At 37.1% G+C, this 14716-nt stretch overlaps 1 protein-coding gene across 2 annotated transcripts in view; it reads left to right on the forward strand.

The window, feature by feature from the left end:
• Positions 1-14716, forward strand: part of LOC103720510 (putative ion channel POLLUX-like 2) — an 85074-nt gene extending 70358 nt beyond the window's left edge. The window contains exons 15-25 of one of the 2 annotated variants that reach the window (XM_008810241.3): positions 940-1131; positions 1220-1333; positions 10692-10784; positions 10953-11079; positions 11143-11219; positions 13457-13504; positions 13585-13654; positions 13754-13827; positions 14085-14195; positions 14283-14361; positions 14550-14716. In XM_008810241.3, coding sequence (XP_008808463.2) covers positions 940-1131; positions 1220-1333; positions 10692-10784; positions 10953-11079; positions 11143-11219; positions 13457-13504; positions 13585-13654; positions 13754-13827; positions 14085-14195; positions 14283-14361; positions 14550-14578 — 1014 coding nt within the window. In that variant the 3' untranslated portion in view covers positions 14579-14716. Of the gene's footprint in view, positions 1-939; positions 1132-1219; positions 1334-10691; positions 10785-10952; positions 11080-11142; positions 11220-11444; positions 11557-13456; positions 13505-13584; positions 13655-13753; positions 13828-14084; positions 14196-14282; positions 14362-14549 lie in introns of those variants that run through there. The other variant, XM_039128947.1, reaches the window with a different exon arrangement.

A 14716-nucleotide genomic window follows, 5' to 3' on the forward strand; every position in this document is an offset into this window, starting at 1 on the left:
CCAGGACACCATAGTGTACCATGTGTTAGCAGTCTGGCATACTAGTATCCTACCAACTAGGTCCGCAACCAATTCTAGCACTGGTATAATGGTGCCAACAAACTAAACCTTTCTTGTAACCTTCTTACTTCTGAGATTTGCCTTAGATTCTTCATAAACATAATGGGTTCTAAAGAAAAATATCATATCCTTGAGCAAAATATGTGGCTTCAAATATTTTTTTACTTTTCATTTATTAAAAATACCAGTAATATATTAATCTAATTGTTAGGTGTTTGTTTTACGGGCAACTTTATTCTTCTTCCTGCACCTAATTTTCACCCTTGAATTAAGTAAGCTTTTTTACTTGTACCTTATAATGAGCATGCTAGGTTCTCCGGTTCAATGAGTGTGTTTGTATAGTTTCTTGATTAAATGCCCGTTGCAACCATAACTCCTCTACTCAATGTCGTTGCGTCTCTCTACGTGTCATCTTGTTCAGAAGTACAAAAGACTTGAGCCTCCTTCCAATCCTTCCTCTTCTTCATAGCTTTTTGCCCTATCCTTCTAATACATTTGATCCTATCTTCACTTAAATCAGTGCTTGTCATCCATGTATAGGTCTTCTGAAAGATATCTCTTAGGCTGCCCTTTCATTGTTTTGTATCAGAAAAGGAGGAGCTCTATTTGGCTTAAAAGGATAAATTGACTTTGTGAACAGTTCATATGTCTTGTAGATTTCTATTCAATTTTCTTCTTTTTAGGAAAATAATATATGTTTCATAGTATTATGCATTGATTAGAGTCACTATATTTACGAAAATGGGTTTTTTTAATTATGTGATTGGAGATTTTGATAGGTTTGTATTCCAAATTTTTATGGTATGAAAACACTTGAATGTTTTCATTATTGAATACATTTTTATGACTTCCAACTTCTTTTTTTTTCCTAACATGCAGCTGCTTCTTATATCACCTGTTTTTGGGAAAAGAAAACCACAAGTTTTCCTCCCAGATGCATCAAAAGAGAATGCTTCATCTTTTCAACGTCTCAATGTTACTGAAAGTGCAGCTTCCTTGGATATGGCCATTGATTTGCTGAAAGTCCGACTTGAGAATATTGTGAAGCGTCCTTCAAAATCAGTTTCCAAGGCATAATTTGTTGAAGAACTGGTTTTATAACAAATCTCCTTATAAAAATATCTTATGGCTTCCTAATATCTGAATGACAATTATGCAGACTTGTGATTGGAATCTAGGACCAAGAGAGTGCATACTCATGATTGGATGGCGGCCAAAAGTTAGTGATATGATTCGAGAATATGATAATTACCTTGGACCTGGTAGTGTAATGGTATATCCACATCTCTTACTAGGTTACTTCACATGTCATATTGCTATTTTCTGTAATGAATTTATATTATGTCAAACTAAGTAGAAAACTATAGAAAATATCTTGTGTGAGAATATTTTTATTCATTTAAAGATCATATATGTATATTGTTAAGTGTTTTTAGTTCTTGGTTCTTAATTTGGACTCAACAATGTTGCCCAATTTGAAACATTGAGTTTCTCAAATATTTCCTCCTTATTGTTCATTGCAATTTAGCCAAAGTTAGGAATTAAGATTGTTTTAGTCAAAGTTAGGAATTAATAACTAGCAATTTTCAGACTTTATGATAATCCATGCTTGCATACATGTATGCTTATAAAATACTGTCATTGCTCGTTCGCCTAATTTAACTTTGTGGGGATTGTGGAATATGTAAGTTTGCATGCTCATACCGTAGATTAATTTAGACAAAACTTTGCATGTCAAGATTGGAATCACAGTATGGTGATTTAGGTGGTGGTGTGCCACTAGACTATGATGCAATTGCTAAAAGCCATTATCTCCCAGTCAGAAGAATATAGTAGGCTTTCAGTAAAATTAACGTTCTTTTTTCTCTTTTTTACAAACTTTGTGGAAGTGAAGGAGCATCCGGTTATGAGATTTTGCATAAAAGAGATGAGGACAATAAGCTGCTTATGTTCAGATTATGAAAGATATCGTTAGAATTGAGTAAAAAGAAGAATCCTACTTGCAGTTATAGATAGAATGTTAGAATTTTTTCTGATGGTTGTTATGCAAACAGTCATAATATGGATGAGTCATTTGTCCCAGTTTTGAACGTAGAACAGAACACTGCATTTTGCATATCTGAAAAATTAGTTGATAGTTACATCTGGGATAACTCCTAGAATTTTAATTATGTAAATTGTTGAAATCTCAAACCCAGTTTTAATAAGTTAGCATCATGAATTACATGAATTAGTGAATTATGAAATCCTTTATTTGTTTAGTAACATTAAGTCTGCACATCAAGTCTATGTTGTTATTGAAATAGGTATTGGATTTTGTTGTATGAACTACATTGACCCATATATTTTTTGTTACTAGAATACCAAAATAAAGCATTTATGTAGTTTCTGCTAAACTTTATTATACCAAGAAGATATAGATGTTGCAAGTGTGCAAATATGGATCATAGGGTAAATGGATATCATGAGTTTTAGCAACCTTTACTTTTATCTTGTATTATATTTTAATACATTTAAATACTTATAATATAACATGATCTAGTACAATATGGTACAGTTGCTTGCAACTTGAAACCAATGTACTCTTTTCACGCACAAAAAAAAATCCAGTAAACTACTTATCCTGGATCTGGTTTTGTTTCTTAAAATTTTCAACATTTTCAAATATTCTGAGCCTTTTAGTTTTAGGCATGGGTCACCATATCGGAGCATACTACCCCATATCGGGCATACTATGTGTACAGGTATTGAACCAAGACTTAGTGTAGAGGGCATATTGAGTCTCAATATCCTAAATCAATCCCTATACCAAGCATATCGACACAATACCAGCATGGTACAGGTATGGGGTCTGGTGCCAAGATCGCAAACTTTGCTTGTAGGAATTTAAATGTGCTGAACTTTCCTTCAAATTAAAATAGGTTGACAGTTAAAAGATTCAAGTGTTATAAGATGTCAGCTTGAAGCATCAATGCTTACTTTGAAATTCTAAAACATTATATAATATATAAGTATTATAATGACGCGCCATCATAAGTGTTGGCACTTCTTGTTTCAAAAATTTTTAGTATTAAAAGGATTATTTTTTTCTTGTTTGAAAAAACATTAAGAAATTAGTAGCTTTTGATGCATGCTCACGGGCTTAGAAAAGTATATGTAGTATCCATGGTGGGGTTCTACATGGATCTAAGCTCAAATTAATTTTCTAAAATTTTTATATTTAAAAATAATTTTTATTTTAGGAATTATTAAAAATATATAACTAATACAAGAATATGAAAAACTAGTACTATGTATTACATAATTCAAAAGTATTTTCTAGGGTAAAAAATATATTTTTTGAATTTATGATATTTCAAAATTATTTTTAAATATAAAAATTATTAAAATATATAGTTAAGAAAAAATTTGAAAAAATAGTACTATATTTAGACAAGTTAGAAGTATTTTCTAAAGTAGAAAATATATATTTTTTATGTTAACAAAATTTTACTATTTTTAAATAATTAATAAACTGATCTACTTGATTAACCTGCAGGAATGGATCTTCGAGTGTGATATTGGTTGGAACCATGGGTAAATGTTTTCTGGTTGGCACCATTAAAGGTATAACTGGTGCAACATAGTTCAAAAGAGAAGAGGTAACCAGGTAGAAGCACTTTGCTGATTTTAGAGCAACGAAGGAGAGGAGTGCTAAGGAAGAGGTGGATTGCCGAGCAGCAGTGCCACTTTTCTATCACTTCATTGAGTCATATGAAGTGTCTTTCAGATGATGAGGCACAGATTTAGGCTGCCATTCAGATGAGCTTGGATGACCAGTGGCAGTAGGATGAAGTGGCCGGGAATAGAATTTGATTTAAGCCCTCACACTACAGATTGGGCTCTGGTTCTGTAACTAGCAGGGCAGATCCAGCGTTCAAGAGGACCTCTTCAGTTAGGAAGGCCGTCAGTAGAGGCGTTGGCCATTTTACATCTATTCTAGAGACTTTTGGCAGTAGAAAAAAAGTCCTCTAGAGAGATTCCACTAGGAGGCACAATCTATGATTTATGTCTATATATCTTTCACAATAGAGATTCGAAGCAACAAAGAGTTGACACCATGCTAAAGAAGGATGAGAAGATGGATATATGACGAGCTATTAGATTCTGGTTCTACTTCAGTGATATTTTAGCGAATACGGCAGGCAACACGTACTATAGGTCTGCTATTTTCTCCATACAGACTGACGGTCCCGGTGCAGTTCCTCCAAGACCGAAAGACGTTAGTGAGCTTAATAGCGAAGAGCTATAGAAGTGGATTGCCTAATACTAGAGCAAGTGGTCTACATATGGATTGAGGGTGATGTGTGATGGTTGGACTAATTCTACCAGGCGGAACATCAACTTCTTGACATACTGTGATACGAATACTTTCTTTTAGAAGCGAATTGATGCTTCCGATTAGGTCCACAATTCATATACATTCTTAGATGAAGTGATTGATCAGGTAGGAGAGAAAAATGTCATGCAGGTCATCATTGATAATGGGTCATAACATAAAGCCGTTGGAGAGATCTTGGAGCAGCCATATATTTTCTGAACCCCATACGGTGCACATGGTATGGATCTAATGTTAGTAAAGTTTGAAAGATTTGTAGGGTGCAACAGATAGTAGAGACAACTTAAACTATCATCAAATTTATTTATAACCATACATGGGTTCTATCACTGATGAGGAGGCAAGGTCTACTGAACCGGTATCGGAATCCATACCGTTCGAATACCAGTTCGGTATGGTACCAGTTCGGGGGGGGGGGGTTGGCATGCCAGTTTCGAACTGACATGCTGATTTTTTTTTCAATCTCTTAAATTTGAATGAAAAATAATCAATTTTTTTAAATTTTTTGAATGATTTTAAATTTAATTTGATGTTGATGTTTTTTGATGTTTCTATCACTCCGATACATCTTAAATGATGCCTCTTGATGATTTAGATTGATACAAAACATAAAATAATTTTAAGTATAATTTCTATTTTTAAAAGATTTTTTTTGCATGTGTACCCTCCAAAATATACTAAATTATATGAATATCCTCCTAAATTTGCTGTTTGTATGTATACCCTCATAAAATACTTATTTTGTATTTATACTCTTATATGTATATATGTATCCATATAACTCAGAACTTGATATGTCTACGGATTCTTCTTCATGTGCGAGGTCATCTATAGCTGCATTGTATCCTCCTGAATGACCACGAGGAGTGCGTCTCTTATATGCCATCGTATCCTTGCAAGCTTTATTAGATCGTGCACCATGGTCCCTTTCCAGTGTAGCATGCGTAAATTGGGACTCACCTATGAATCGAAGACTACTTTGCGGCTGTCTTATTAACGATAGTTTAATGTCCTCCACTCTCTCCCTAGCCAGTGGATCCATGATTACCAGAACTGTCTATCGTTGCTGCTTCTGGTCTCCGAATATGAGTGAACTGGCTCCTCCAACTCTTCATGGGGGCTTCAAGTGCCTTTTTTTTTGGATGTGCTAAGCAGCTGCCTGCTTACCCTTCGTACCTCTTTCTTTTTCTTTTAATCCTTCGTGCCCCTTTCTGCCTGCTTACCCTTCGTGCCCCTCTTTGACTGGCATGTTGGGAGGATGGATGCCACCTTCCTACTGAGTCGACCGGGTAGCATAGTGGTTTCGTATAAGCATCTCTCGATCATATCTCTTAGAGGATATCTCGAACAATGAGTCATATGATGACCGGCTCCCTAGTGACCCCTGTGGTTATGGCTGATCAACTAGAAGGATGCGTTGAATATTGCGATCTGCCCATTGCCCTGCATCGATCCTAGCTTTGCTGGCTACAAAATTGGTCGGTCGTGGAGGTGATCCTCGCTCATCAAGCTCCGATTCCTGCTGCTGGTCCACAAGCCATCCGATCATAGGATCATCCTCATCATCAACGAAAATACTATGGGTCGGGTTTGTGTACATCAGCCTTAACCTCATATTGTAGTGAGCATATTTAAGATTGTTGAAGCACTTCTGTGTCAGTCGGTTTCTTTGCTTGTTGTGGATGAGGGCGAAGGTGAATCAGTTGCGCTTACAGCCACTCGAGAAGACCGTCTGGAAGAGGATCCAGATGGCTAGTCGCTTAAGATTTCTCGTGAATAAACCAAAATAAGTCCACCATTCGACTGCAAAAATATTGAAGAAAATTACCTATAAGATAGTATCATATTAGTACAACTAACGCCAAGTAAATGTCCTCCTAATGTGTAATATATCTGAATTTATACTTTTTTTACTTATGACAGCTATCGAAACTCGAAAGCTGTCAGTGCTCTCTCTAAATATTTTGGTTTGTGAAAAAAAACTGTATTGTAATATTTTAATAATTATAATATGTTAATAATTTAAAAATTATATATAATCTAAAAATTAAAATTTTTTATGTTATCGTGTAGATTTTCAACATATCATAAAATCAAGCCAAAATCAAAAATTTTGGCGTGATCTCTCCTTATTTTGCAAATTTTAAGATATTTTTTGGCATCTAAAAAAAGAGAGAATGAGATAGGAGAGATGAAGCATACCTTACTTAGGGTGTGAATAATGGATTTATTTTGGTTTGTTGGCGAAAAATCTTAAGCGGCTAACCATCCAGATTCTCTCCTAAACGGTCTCTTCAAGTGGCTGTGAGCGCAACTGGCCCCCATTCACCCTCATCCACAGTAAGCAGAGCACAAAGGCGCCTCAACGATCTCATATATGTTCACTACAATTTAAGATTGAAGTTGAAGTACATTCTGGAGGAAGTAGAGCTTAAGTACATAGATCCGATCCACAATCCTCTTATTGAGGATGAGGATGATCCTATGATTGGATGGCTTGTGGGCCAGCAGCAGGAGCCGAAGCTTGATAAGCTAAGATTGCCTCTAAAACTAGTCAGTTTCATTGCTAGTGAGGCAAGGGTGGATGGAAGAAAATGGGCATATCGTAACATTTCATGCATCTTTCCAGTTGATTAATCACAACCATAGGGGTCCTTATCATCACATGACTCCTTGTCTTTGACACCCTCCCAAAGATATGATCGAGAGTTACTTAGATGAGGCCTTCACACTACCCGGTTGACTCAATCAGAAGAGTGACATCTATCCTTTTAGCATAGCCAGGTAGAGAGGAGCACGAAGGGAAGCAGGCAACTGCTCAGCATAGCCTGAAAGAAAAATGAAAGACAATTGCAACCCCGATGGAGTGTGGACACAGTTCACTCAAATTTAGAGACTAGAAAGAGCAGCGATGATAGTTCTGGTGATAATGGATGTGGTGGCCAGGAAGGGAGTGGAGGTTATGAGAGGGAGTGGCTAGGGAGAGAGTGGAGGATATTAAACCACCATTTATAAGACAGTCATAGGGTGGTCTTCAATTCACCAATGAGTTTCAGTTTATGGATGCCATCCGAGATAGCGACTATAGTGCCCGAGTTGGTTGAGCCCATGAGGATACAATTGGATATAGGAGGTGGGCTTTTTGAGGTTATCTAAAAGGACACGATGTAGCTGCAGATGACTTTGCACGTAGAGTGAGATCCATAGATGTATTAGGTTTCGAATTGTTTGTTGGATCCTATTATCCATAGCCACAAGCTGCCTATGACCCATATCGATAGGGATATGATGCATTTGAGGCATGGTATGCTGAACCGGCCCGTGCCGGCCGATTCAGCACGTATCGGACCAGTCTGGTCACTGACAGATCCGGTACCATGGTGGAAAATGGTTCTGCCTGGAATCGAGAGGTATGAAGGTCGTACCGGTGTGAATCGCTCCCGCCTTGTACCGGTGCTAATCGGACCGGTTCGCATCGATACGTCTTTAGTTTGCCACAGCGTCGTGCGTTGTGGCATTTTTAACCACATGGTAGCTGAAACCTTGCTAAACCAGTGGTACCGGTTTGATACTGGTTCGTTATGGCCCGAACCAGACCGAACCGATCCGGTAGACCACCGGTATACCTACAAGTACTGGTTCGGCATACATTGATTTGAGGTATCATCTTCTAATGGCTACTATCCTACGCAGCCGAAGCAACTATGGATCAGATTTTGTTACCGTTATATATTCGGATGGGCTCCTCCATAGTCGTATTATCAATTAGAGACCTTTTAGAGCTAGAGCTTTAGTGAGAGATCTGGGACGTCTCATAACCCAAAGTGCGTTCTTTATGTAATGAGCATACAGGACTACAACGTTGTTTGGTTAGAGGGATGGGTTTTTGTACCTCCTGATATTTACGAGAGATATTATCACTTGACGAGATTCTAGATGTTGGTATGTTTGTTATATTGTAAATATACCTAATTGATTGTATCATTTTATGTTTTGTATCTCACTAATTGATTTTAGGATATTTCATGTTGCTTTTCTTAGCGTGCAAAATCAGGATCATTGGCTTTTTTCTTTATATTGAATTTGGCTGACGCTAATGCAAAAGCCTATGGGTAGGAAATCCAATGATATAAATTTGCTAGATTTTTGCCACCTTAAGGAGTATTATTTTAGAGAAATGCCACAATGGTGCGGAAATATCACTCCAAAACATCAAGAAGCATCATTTCAGATATACTGAGGTGATAGAAACATCAAAAAACATCAAACTATACTTAAAATCATTCAAAAAATTTGAAAAAAGTTGATCACTCATTGAATCTTTAAAAGAAATTGAAAAAAATAATGGCATGCTAGTGTCAGAACCGACACACGACACCGTACTATATGTCAGTACCATACCAAACTGGTATCGTACCAAACCCGTTGCTGATAGGTAGATTCTTGTTACTAGTTCAGCGAACCTTTAACACTACTATATACACCTAAAAGCACTTCTGACCTCTTAAGTTGCTTAAGCCAACAGATCTGTTACTTTAAATTATAATAAGTAATAAGTTAGTGGATGAGATGTGCAGCTTAGCTAGTAGCAAGGTTCGTCATACCAGCCCGAACCACCCTTTCGGTGCATAACGAACCATACCGAGGGCGAATTGGCATGGTTCTACCCGTCAGTTTGAAAAATTGGGCAAGGGAGGGGGAAACGGAGGAGAGAGATAAAAAGAGATAGAGGGAGGGAGGCCGAGAAAGGGGGGAGAGTGAGAGGGTTGAAAGTTCTCATCTTCTCCACCGTCCATAGGATGTTGCCCTTGTTTCGAAACAAAACAGGACCAGAGCCCTAAATTTATTTTTGTGATTCCTTAAGTGAAGTCAGCCCTAAATTTACTACTCGAGTGGTAATATTACTACTCTTTTCTTAATACTTTTATAGAAATTAATTAAAAAAAAATAAGTCCGTTGAGTTCTTAAAAATGAATTATCCATTCAAAACATGACTACAGCTGCATTAATTTAACTCGTTTATTCTAAAATAAAGGTGCCCACCAAAGAAACAAATCAAAATATGCAAGAAACGTTATACTGTAGAGTAGAGTATGTCAGACTCTTAACCAGTCAAAAAAAAAATGTTTATTCTTTTAGCACTGAATCTATAATTGAAACAAAAACTTCTGCAGTTTTTTGGGACTCAAAACTGAATCTATTGCTTGGAAGGCAAGTATCCTAATTGTTGGATTATAAATGATGCTTCAATGGCAAATTCCCCTAAAATTCTCATACTCTAATCATTATTTAATCTGGCTCATTCAATCATCTTGGCCTACAGATCCTTGTGGACCCAACTGTATTTGTAGTTCAGAATCACAGTCTGTTTTCTGGACTTTATGTCAAGCATGTTGAGACCCACTATTAAGACTTTGTGCAAGGCAAAACTTATTTTATGACTAGAGCCAGACATGGGATGCATGTGTCCATTGAATGCTGGTTCCTGTGCAGAGAGTTGTACTTTCTCTAGAGAAGTACTATACAGAAAAGGAAACATATATAATGGGCAACCACCTGATAAGGAAAAATAAATAGAAAAATGGGATTTTTGGTGCTCATAAAGGATAGGAAAGGAATTCATAAGAAAAGTGGAGCCACTCAGTGATGGAAAGAACTTTGCTGACAATTATAGATTTTTGTGTGGTTGGAATGAAAAAGACACCAGATGCCCTAGGATGCATATCATTCCTAAAACAATAGTAAAAACTGAGGTGCTTCAGCTTGCAGCAAGGTAGGTTTTCCTTTCTAAGAGCTACATCTGGCACCAGAACAAACCATTTATAATTTTCATTAGTTAGAAGATCTTAAGCATGGAGGATACCATGTCACCTTGTTCATGAGGAAATAATGCAAGTATATATTCATTTTTCAAATTCATTTCAAATTTAGTAAGATGGCATTTATTAGTATTTGCTTTTAAATTAGTTACACCCTGGGGATTATCTAGTTTTCAGGTTGTAAGGTACTTATTTTTCATTGCATTTCCTTTCAATTCAAGCTTTTAATTGTTTTATTGAAATTTTAACTGAAATAGTGTGGTTATTAGTGCTCAATTTTTAGAAATATTAACTTACATGATAGGAATGCCATTTAATGAATTTCTATAGAGAAATAGTTGCCATTCCCAAGGATTCAAGTTTGTACCTAGTACCTTTTATCATGCAGGGTATCATATCTTATGCTGTCATTTTTCTTTCAATGAGCATTGCAGGAAATCCTATCAGAAGCTTCTGTCGATGAAAGAAACAGCGTAGTCAACCCTGTTCTTCAGAGCCAATTGAAACATATTAAGGTTTCACACAGGGTATCTCTCTCTCTCTCTCTCTCTCTCTCTCTCTCTCTCTCTCTATCTATCTATCTATCTATCTATCTCTCTCTCTCTCTCTCTCTCTCTCTCTCTCTCTCTCTCTCTCTCTCTCTCTCTCTCTGTCTTTAATGGGCGGTGTGCACTATGATAAACATTGTAATGCAGGTGGGCAGTCCTGTGAATTATGAAACATTGAAGGAAGCAATATTAAACATTAGGAATTCTTTCAAGGATGCAAAAGATATACCACTATCAATTGTTGTGATATCTGATAGAGAGTGGCTCATTGGAGGTAATTTCCAACAAGAAGTCCATTATCTTTTTATAGTCCCTAACTCACATCCATCTTCCACAGATCCAACCCAGGCAGACAAGCATTCAGCTTATTCCCTTTTCCTTGCTGAAAGTATTTGCAAAAAGCATGGTATTAAGGTTAGTGAGGATAGCACTTGATTAGATATTCCAGCTTTATCTGCCAATTTTCTTAGCTTATTTCCTTCTTGTGGAAACTTTTGCGATAATGATTCAATTAGGTTAGTAATTATTAATTGGTAAGTATTATGAACTATAGCAGCAAGGTAATCTGCCAGCATAGATGGATTATGCACTGAAACATTTTTGTTTATTATCTTGAAACACCATTTTCCTTCGTTGCAGTAGCATGGTGCTGCCGGCTCCAATCAATACAACCAGTACTCAAAGTGTTAAGTCTTTGGGCCATGTCAAATTTGATCCTAATAAGGATGTCCACATCGAACCTTTCCAGAAGGTAAGATGAAGCCAATCCTCAGGGGATAGAGCTCATCTTTGGACTTGTTTGGGTTCTTGTAGGAGTAGAGCTCCACATTATAAAGAGGTGTAGAGCACCACCTGAAATTCATCCATCTATTATTCTCTCCCTCTCTCCCTCAATCTCTCTCAGGCTCCGATCCTGAGAACTAGATTTTAAAGGCATGGAAAACTTGGGGAAGTCTCTACCTGCCTCTTCTCAATGGTTATCTGGCGATGTTGAAGAACTCTAACAATGTGGCTAGTAAGGTGAGGAAGCGATTTAAGCTAAGGTTCCACATCTCCTCTTGTTTACATGGGTATGAGAACATTCTTCTCCTGGCATTCGCCCTTTTTCCTTGTCCTACTCATAGGATATAAAATCATTGCAAAAAAAAAAAAAACAAAGGAAAGAAAAGAAAGAAAATTCCATTACTGGATTCCTGCTCATTGGATTGCCAGTGAGGATACTGCTTGCATACTTGCGGGCGACTGGTAAACAACGTGCAGCGATAGTGGCTGGCAGCAGCAATGAATGGCCAGCCGCTAGCCTATAGGTGGAGGGGGCATGGATATGGTGGCAGCAGCCCTGTTGGCGAACAATGAAGAAGAAAGGGAAGGGAAGGAGCGAACATGGGGCTGGGGCAGATAAATTTCTAAATGGGTTCAAGATCATAAATTTTGGATCTGGCCCTTTTTTTATCTTAAGTTATAAGACCCATCTTCATATTAGATCTTAATCATGCAACCTATTAAATTGTTTTCTGTGCCAAATCACCAATTGAATTGACCAGTTTATTGTTCTTCAGGTTGAACCGATCCCATGTTTTATTAAACTAATCTGGTTCAACAGGCCTAAAGCTGTTTCTTTTCTGATTGGACATGATGGTAAATTATTGTTCATGAATCATGACTTCTTAATGAGGGTTGTGATAGATCTCCTTTTTCTAGAGGGCAGTTGGAGTGAACCAGAGTAATGTGGTTCGGGATTATATCATATTGGACTAATTTGATTTTATAAGCTGTTATAGAGACCTGTAATTGGTTTTCTGTTATACTCCAAGGCATGGTCTGCCGTACTGGCCGGTACGGGCCGGTATGTACCGGTCCGGCCTGGGACTGGTACCGGATTAGCGTGGAATCTGGTATTGGTAGCTTATCATTAGAGAACTGGTATGGGACCGGTACAGACCGGTATGAAATCGGTACGACGCCGGTATGTACCGGTCCAGGCCACCACCGGTACACCGACCGGTACCGGTATGGCGGACCTTGCTCGGAAGTCTATTTGTAATACTTTTTGTTTTATGTATTTACAAAAACAAGGGCCATTGGGGGCTTATTTTTGAAAGCATGTTATTTATTTTCTCTCTCACGTTTTATGTTTGTTTTTTTTGTGAGTTGAGCCATTTAAAAGCTTATGAAAAGGTGTTATCTGATATTTACTCATGCTCAAGTAGCCCTACTAAATCCTTCTATTCCCTATGTAATTTGTAAGGATTTTCTTGGATTTGTCCTCTTGATTTTGTTCATTAGTTGATTAAACATAGTATTCAAACCCACAAAACTGCGAGATGATTATTAGCTTTGTAGTGAAATTTTCGATCTCATGATGTGGGAAGGATATTGTTTGCTTGCTTCGCTGTACCGATCGTACCATACCAGTATTGTACCAGTACACAATCTCGTACCGTACTGACACTTGATATGCCTCATAGTCTCGTATCGTACCGTACACCGACATTGTAATAGGATGGTACCCGTATGGGGTCCGATACTAAGGCAGCGAATCTTGATTGTTTAATTAGACTTTTGGGACAAAATTATGTTTGCAGGTATCCTAATTAATGTGCATGCTACCTATAGTGAGAAGAGCATCTAAATACATGTATGTTTTGCAGGTTGAAAACTTGGTTGCTGAAATTGTTGACACAAGACTGGGGAAACAAGTAATTATTTGTCTGCCTATGTTAACTACTCTGAAACTTATGGAATCATGGGTACAATAACACTTTTACTTCATCCACAGATTTCAAGAATAAGACCTTCCCTTTCATTTATTGGCACAGAGGAAGTAATGAGCCTTGTAACAGCTCAAGGTTTTTCATCTTAAGCATATTTTTTTCAGTATTTTTCCAGATATTATATTCTGTATAGAAGACCTAGTTTAGACACTATACTCCTCTATTGGATGGCAGTGGCCGAAAGTGTTGAATTGAATGAAGTGTGGAAAGACATTCTTGATTCCGAGGGGGATGAGATATATGTGAAGGTAAATTGTTCTCTCTCAATTTTGCTAACAAGAACATTATAATGTATTCAACATTGTTTAATCCTTAGATCAAGCATTTTGTAGATCCAATATGCATATAAGTTCAAGCTCAAGCATACTCAATTTATATTCTGTAATAGGTATTTTGTTTGAATCTTTTGACAATGAAGGCTTGCTACAGATGAAAATATGGAGGTGGAATTATATTTTTTAATAATCACATTTGTCTCACATGCATTGTTGTGATTTAACTGCAGGAAATTGGTCTCTACATGAGGGAAGGTGAGAGCCCATCATTTTCTGAGCTCTCTGAAAGAGCAATTTTGCGTCGGGAAGTTGCTATTGGTTATGTAAAGGGAAACAAGCAGGTCCTTGATTATATCTCCCACGTTACCATTTAATTCCATTATTAGAAGGATTTAGATCTCACCATAGCCTTTTTCATATCATGGTAGATTATAAATCCAAGCAACAAGTCAGAGCCACTCTTTCTTGAAATGACAGATTCACTTATTGTCATATCTGAGCTTGAAGGTGAACAGCCAATCATTATCTAAAGCTTTCTTTATTCATTTAAAATAAAGGGCATACGCTTGCAATTGTACAAGTAGCTGGTTAACAGCAAGTTGAGAATCTCTGCTGTCTGCCCCTCGGGCCAAATCAGAAATTTCTCAAATATATCTGTACAGTACACTTCAGAATTTTGAATTGTTATGTCTCAGGCCTGATGAGCTGGTTCAAGCATTCCTGAATCTGTAATTGACTGTTCGAGTGTTTACAGTATAATCCTCAACAATTGTAGTGCAAACTCTTTTAAATTATAAAGTTTTGTTGTATATCCCACTTGGAAGTTTATATTTGTTGCAAAAATTTAATCCTTCACAGTGAA

The sequence above is a fragment of the Phoenix dactylifera genome, chromosome 8 (assembly GCF_009389715.1).
Source record: "Phoenix dactylifera cultivar Barhee BC4 chromosome 8, palm_55x_up_171113_PBpolish2nd_filt_p, whole genome shotgun sequence".
Taxonomy (NCBI): domain Eukaryota; kingdom Viridiplantae; phylum Streptophyta; class Magnoliopsida; order Arecales; family Arecaceae; genus Phoenix; species Phoenix dactylifera.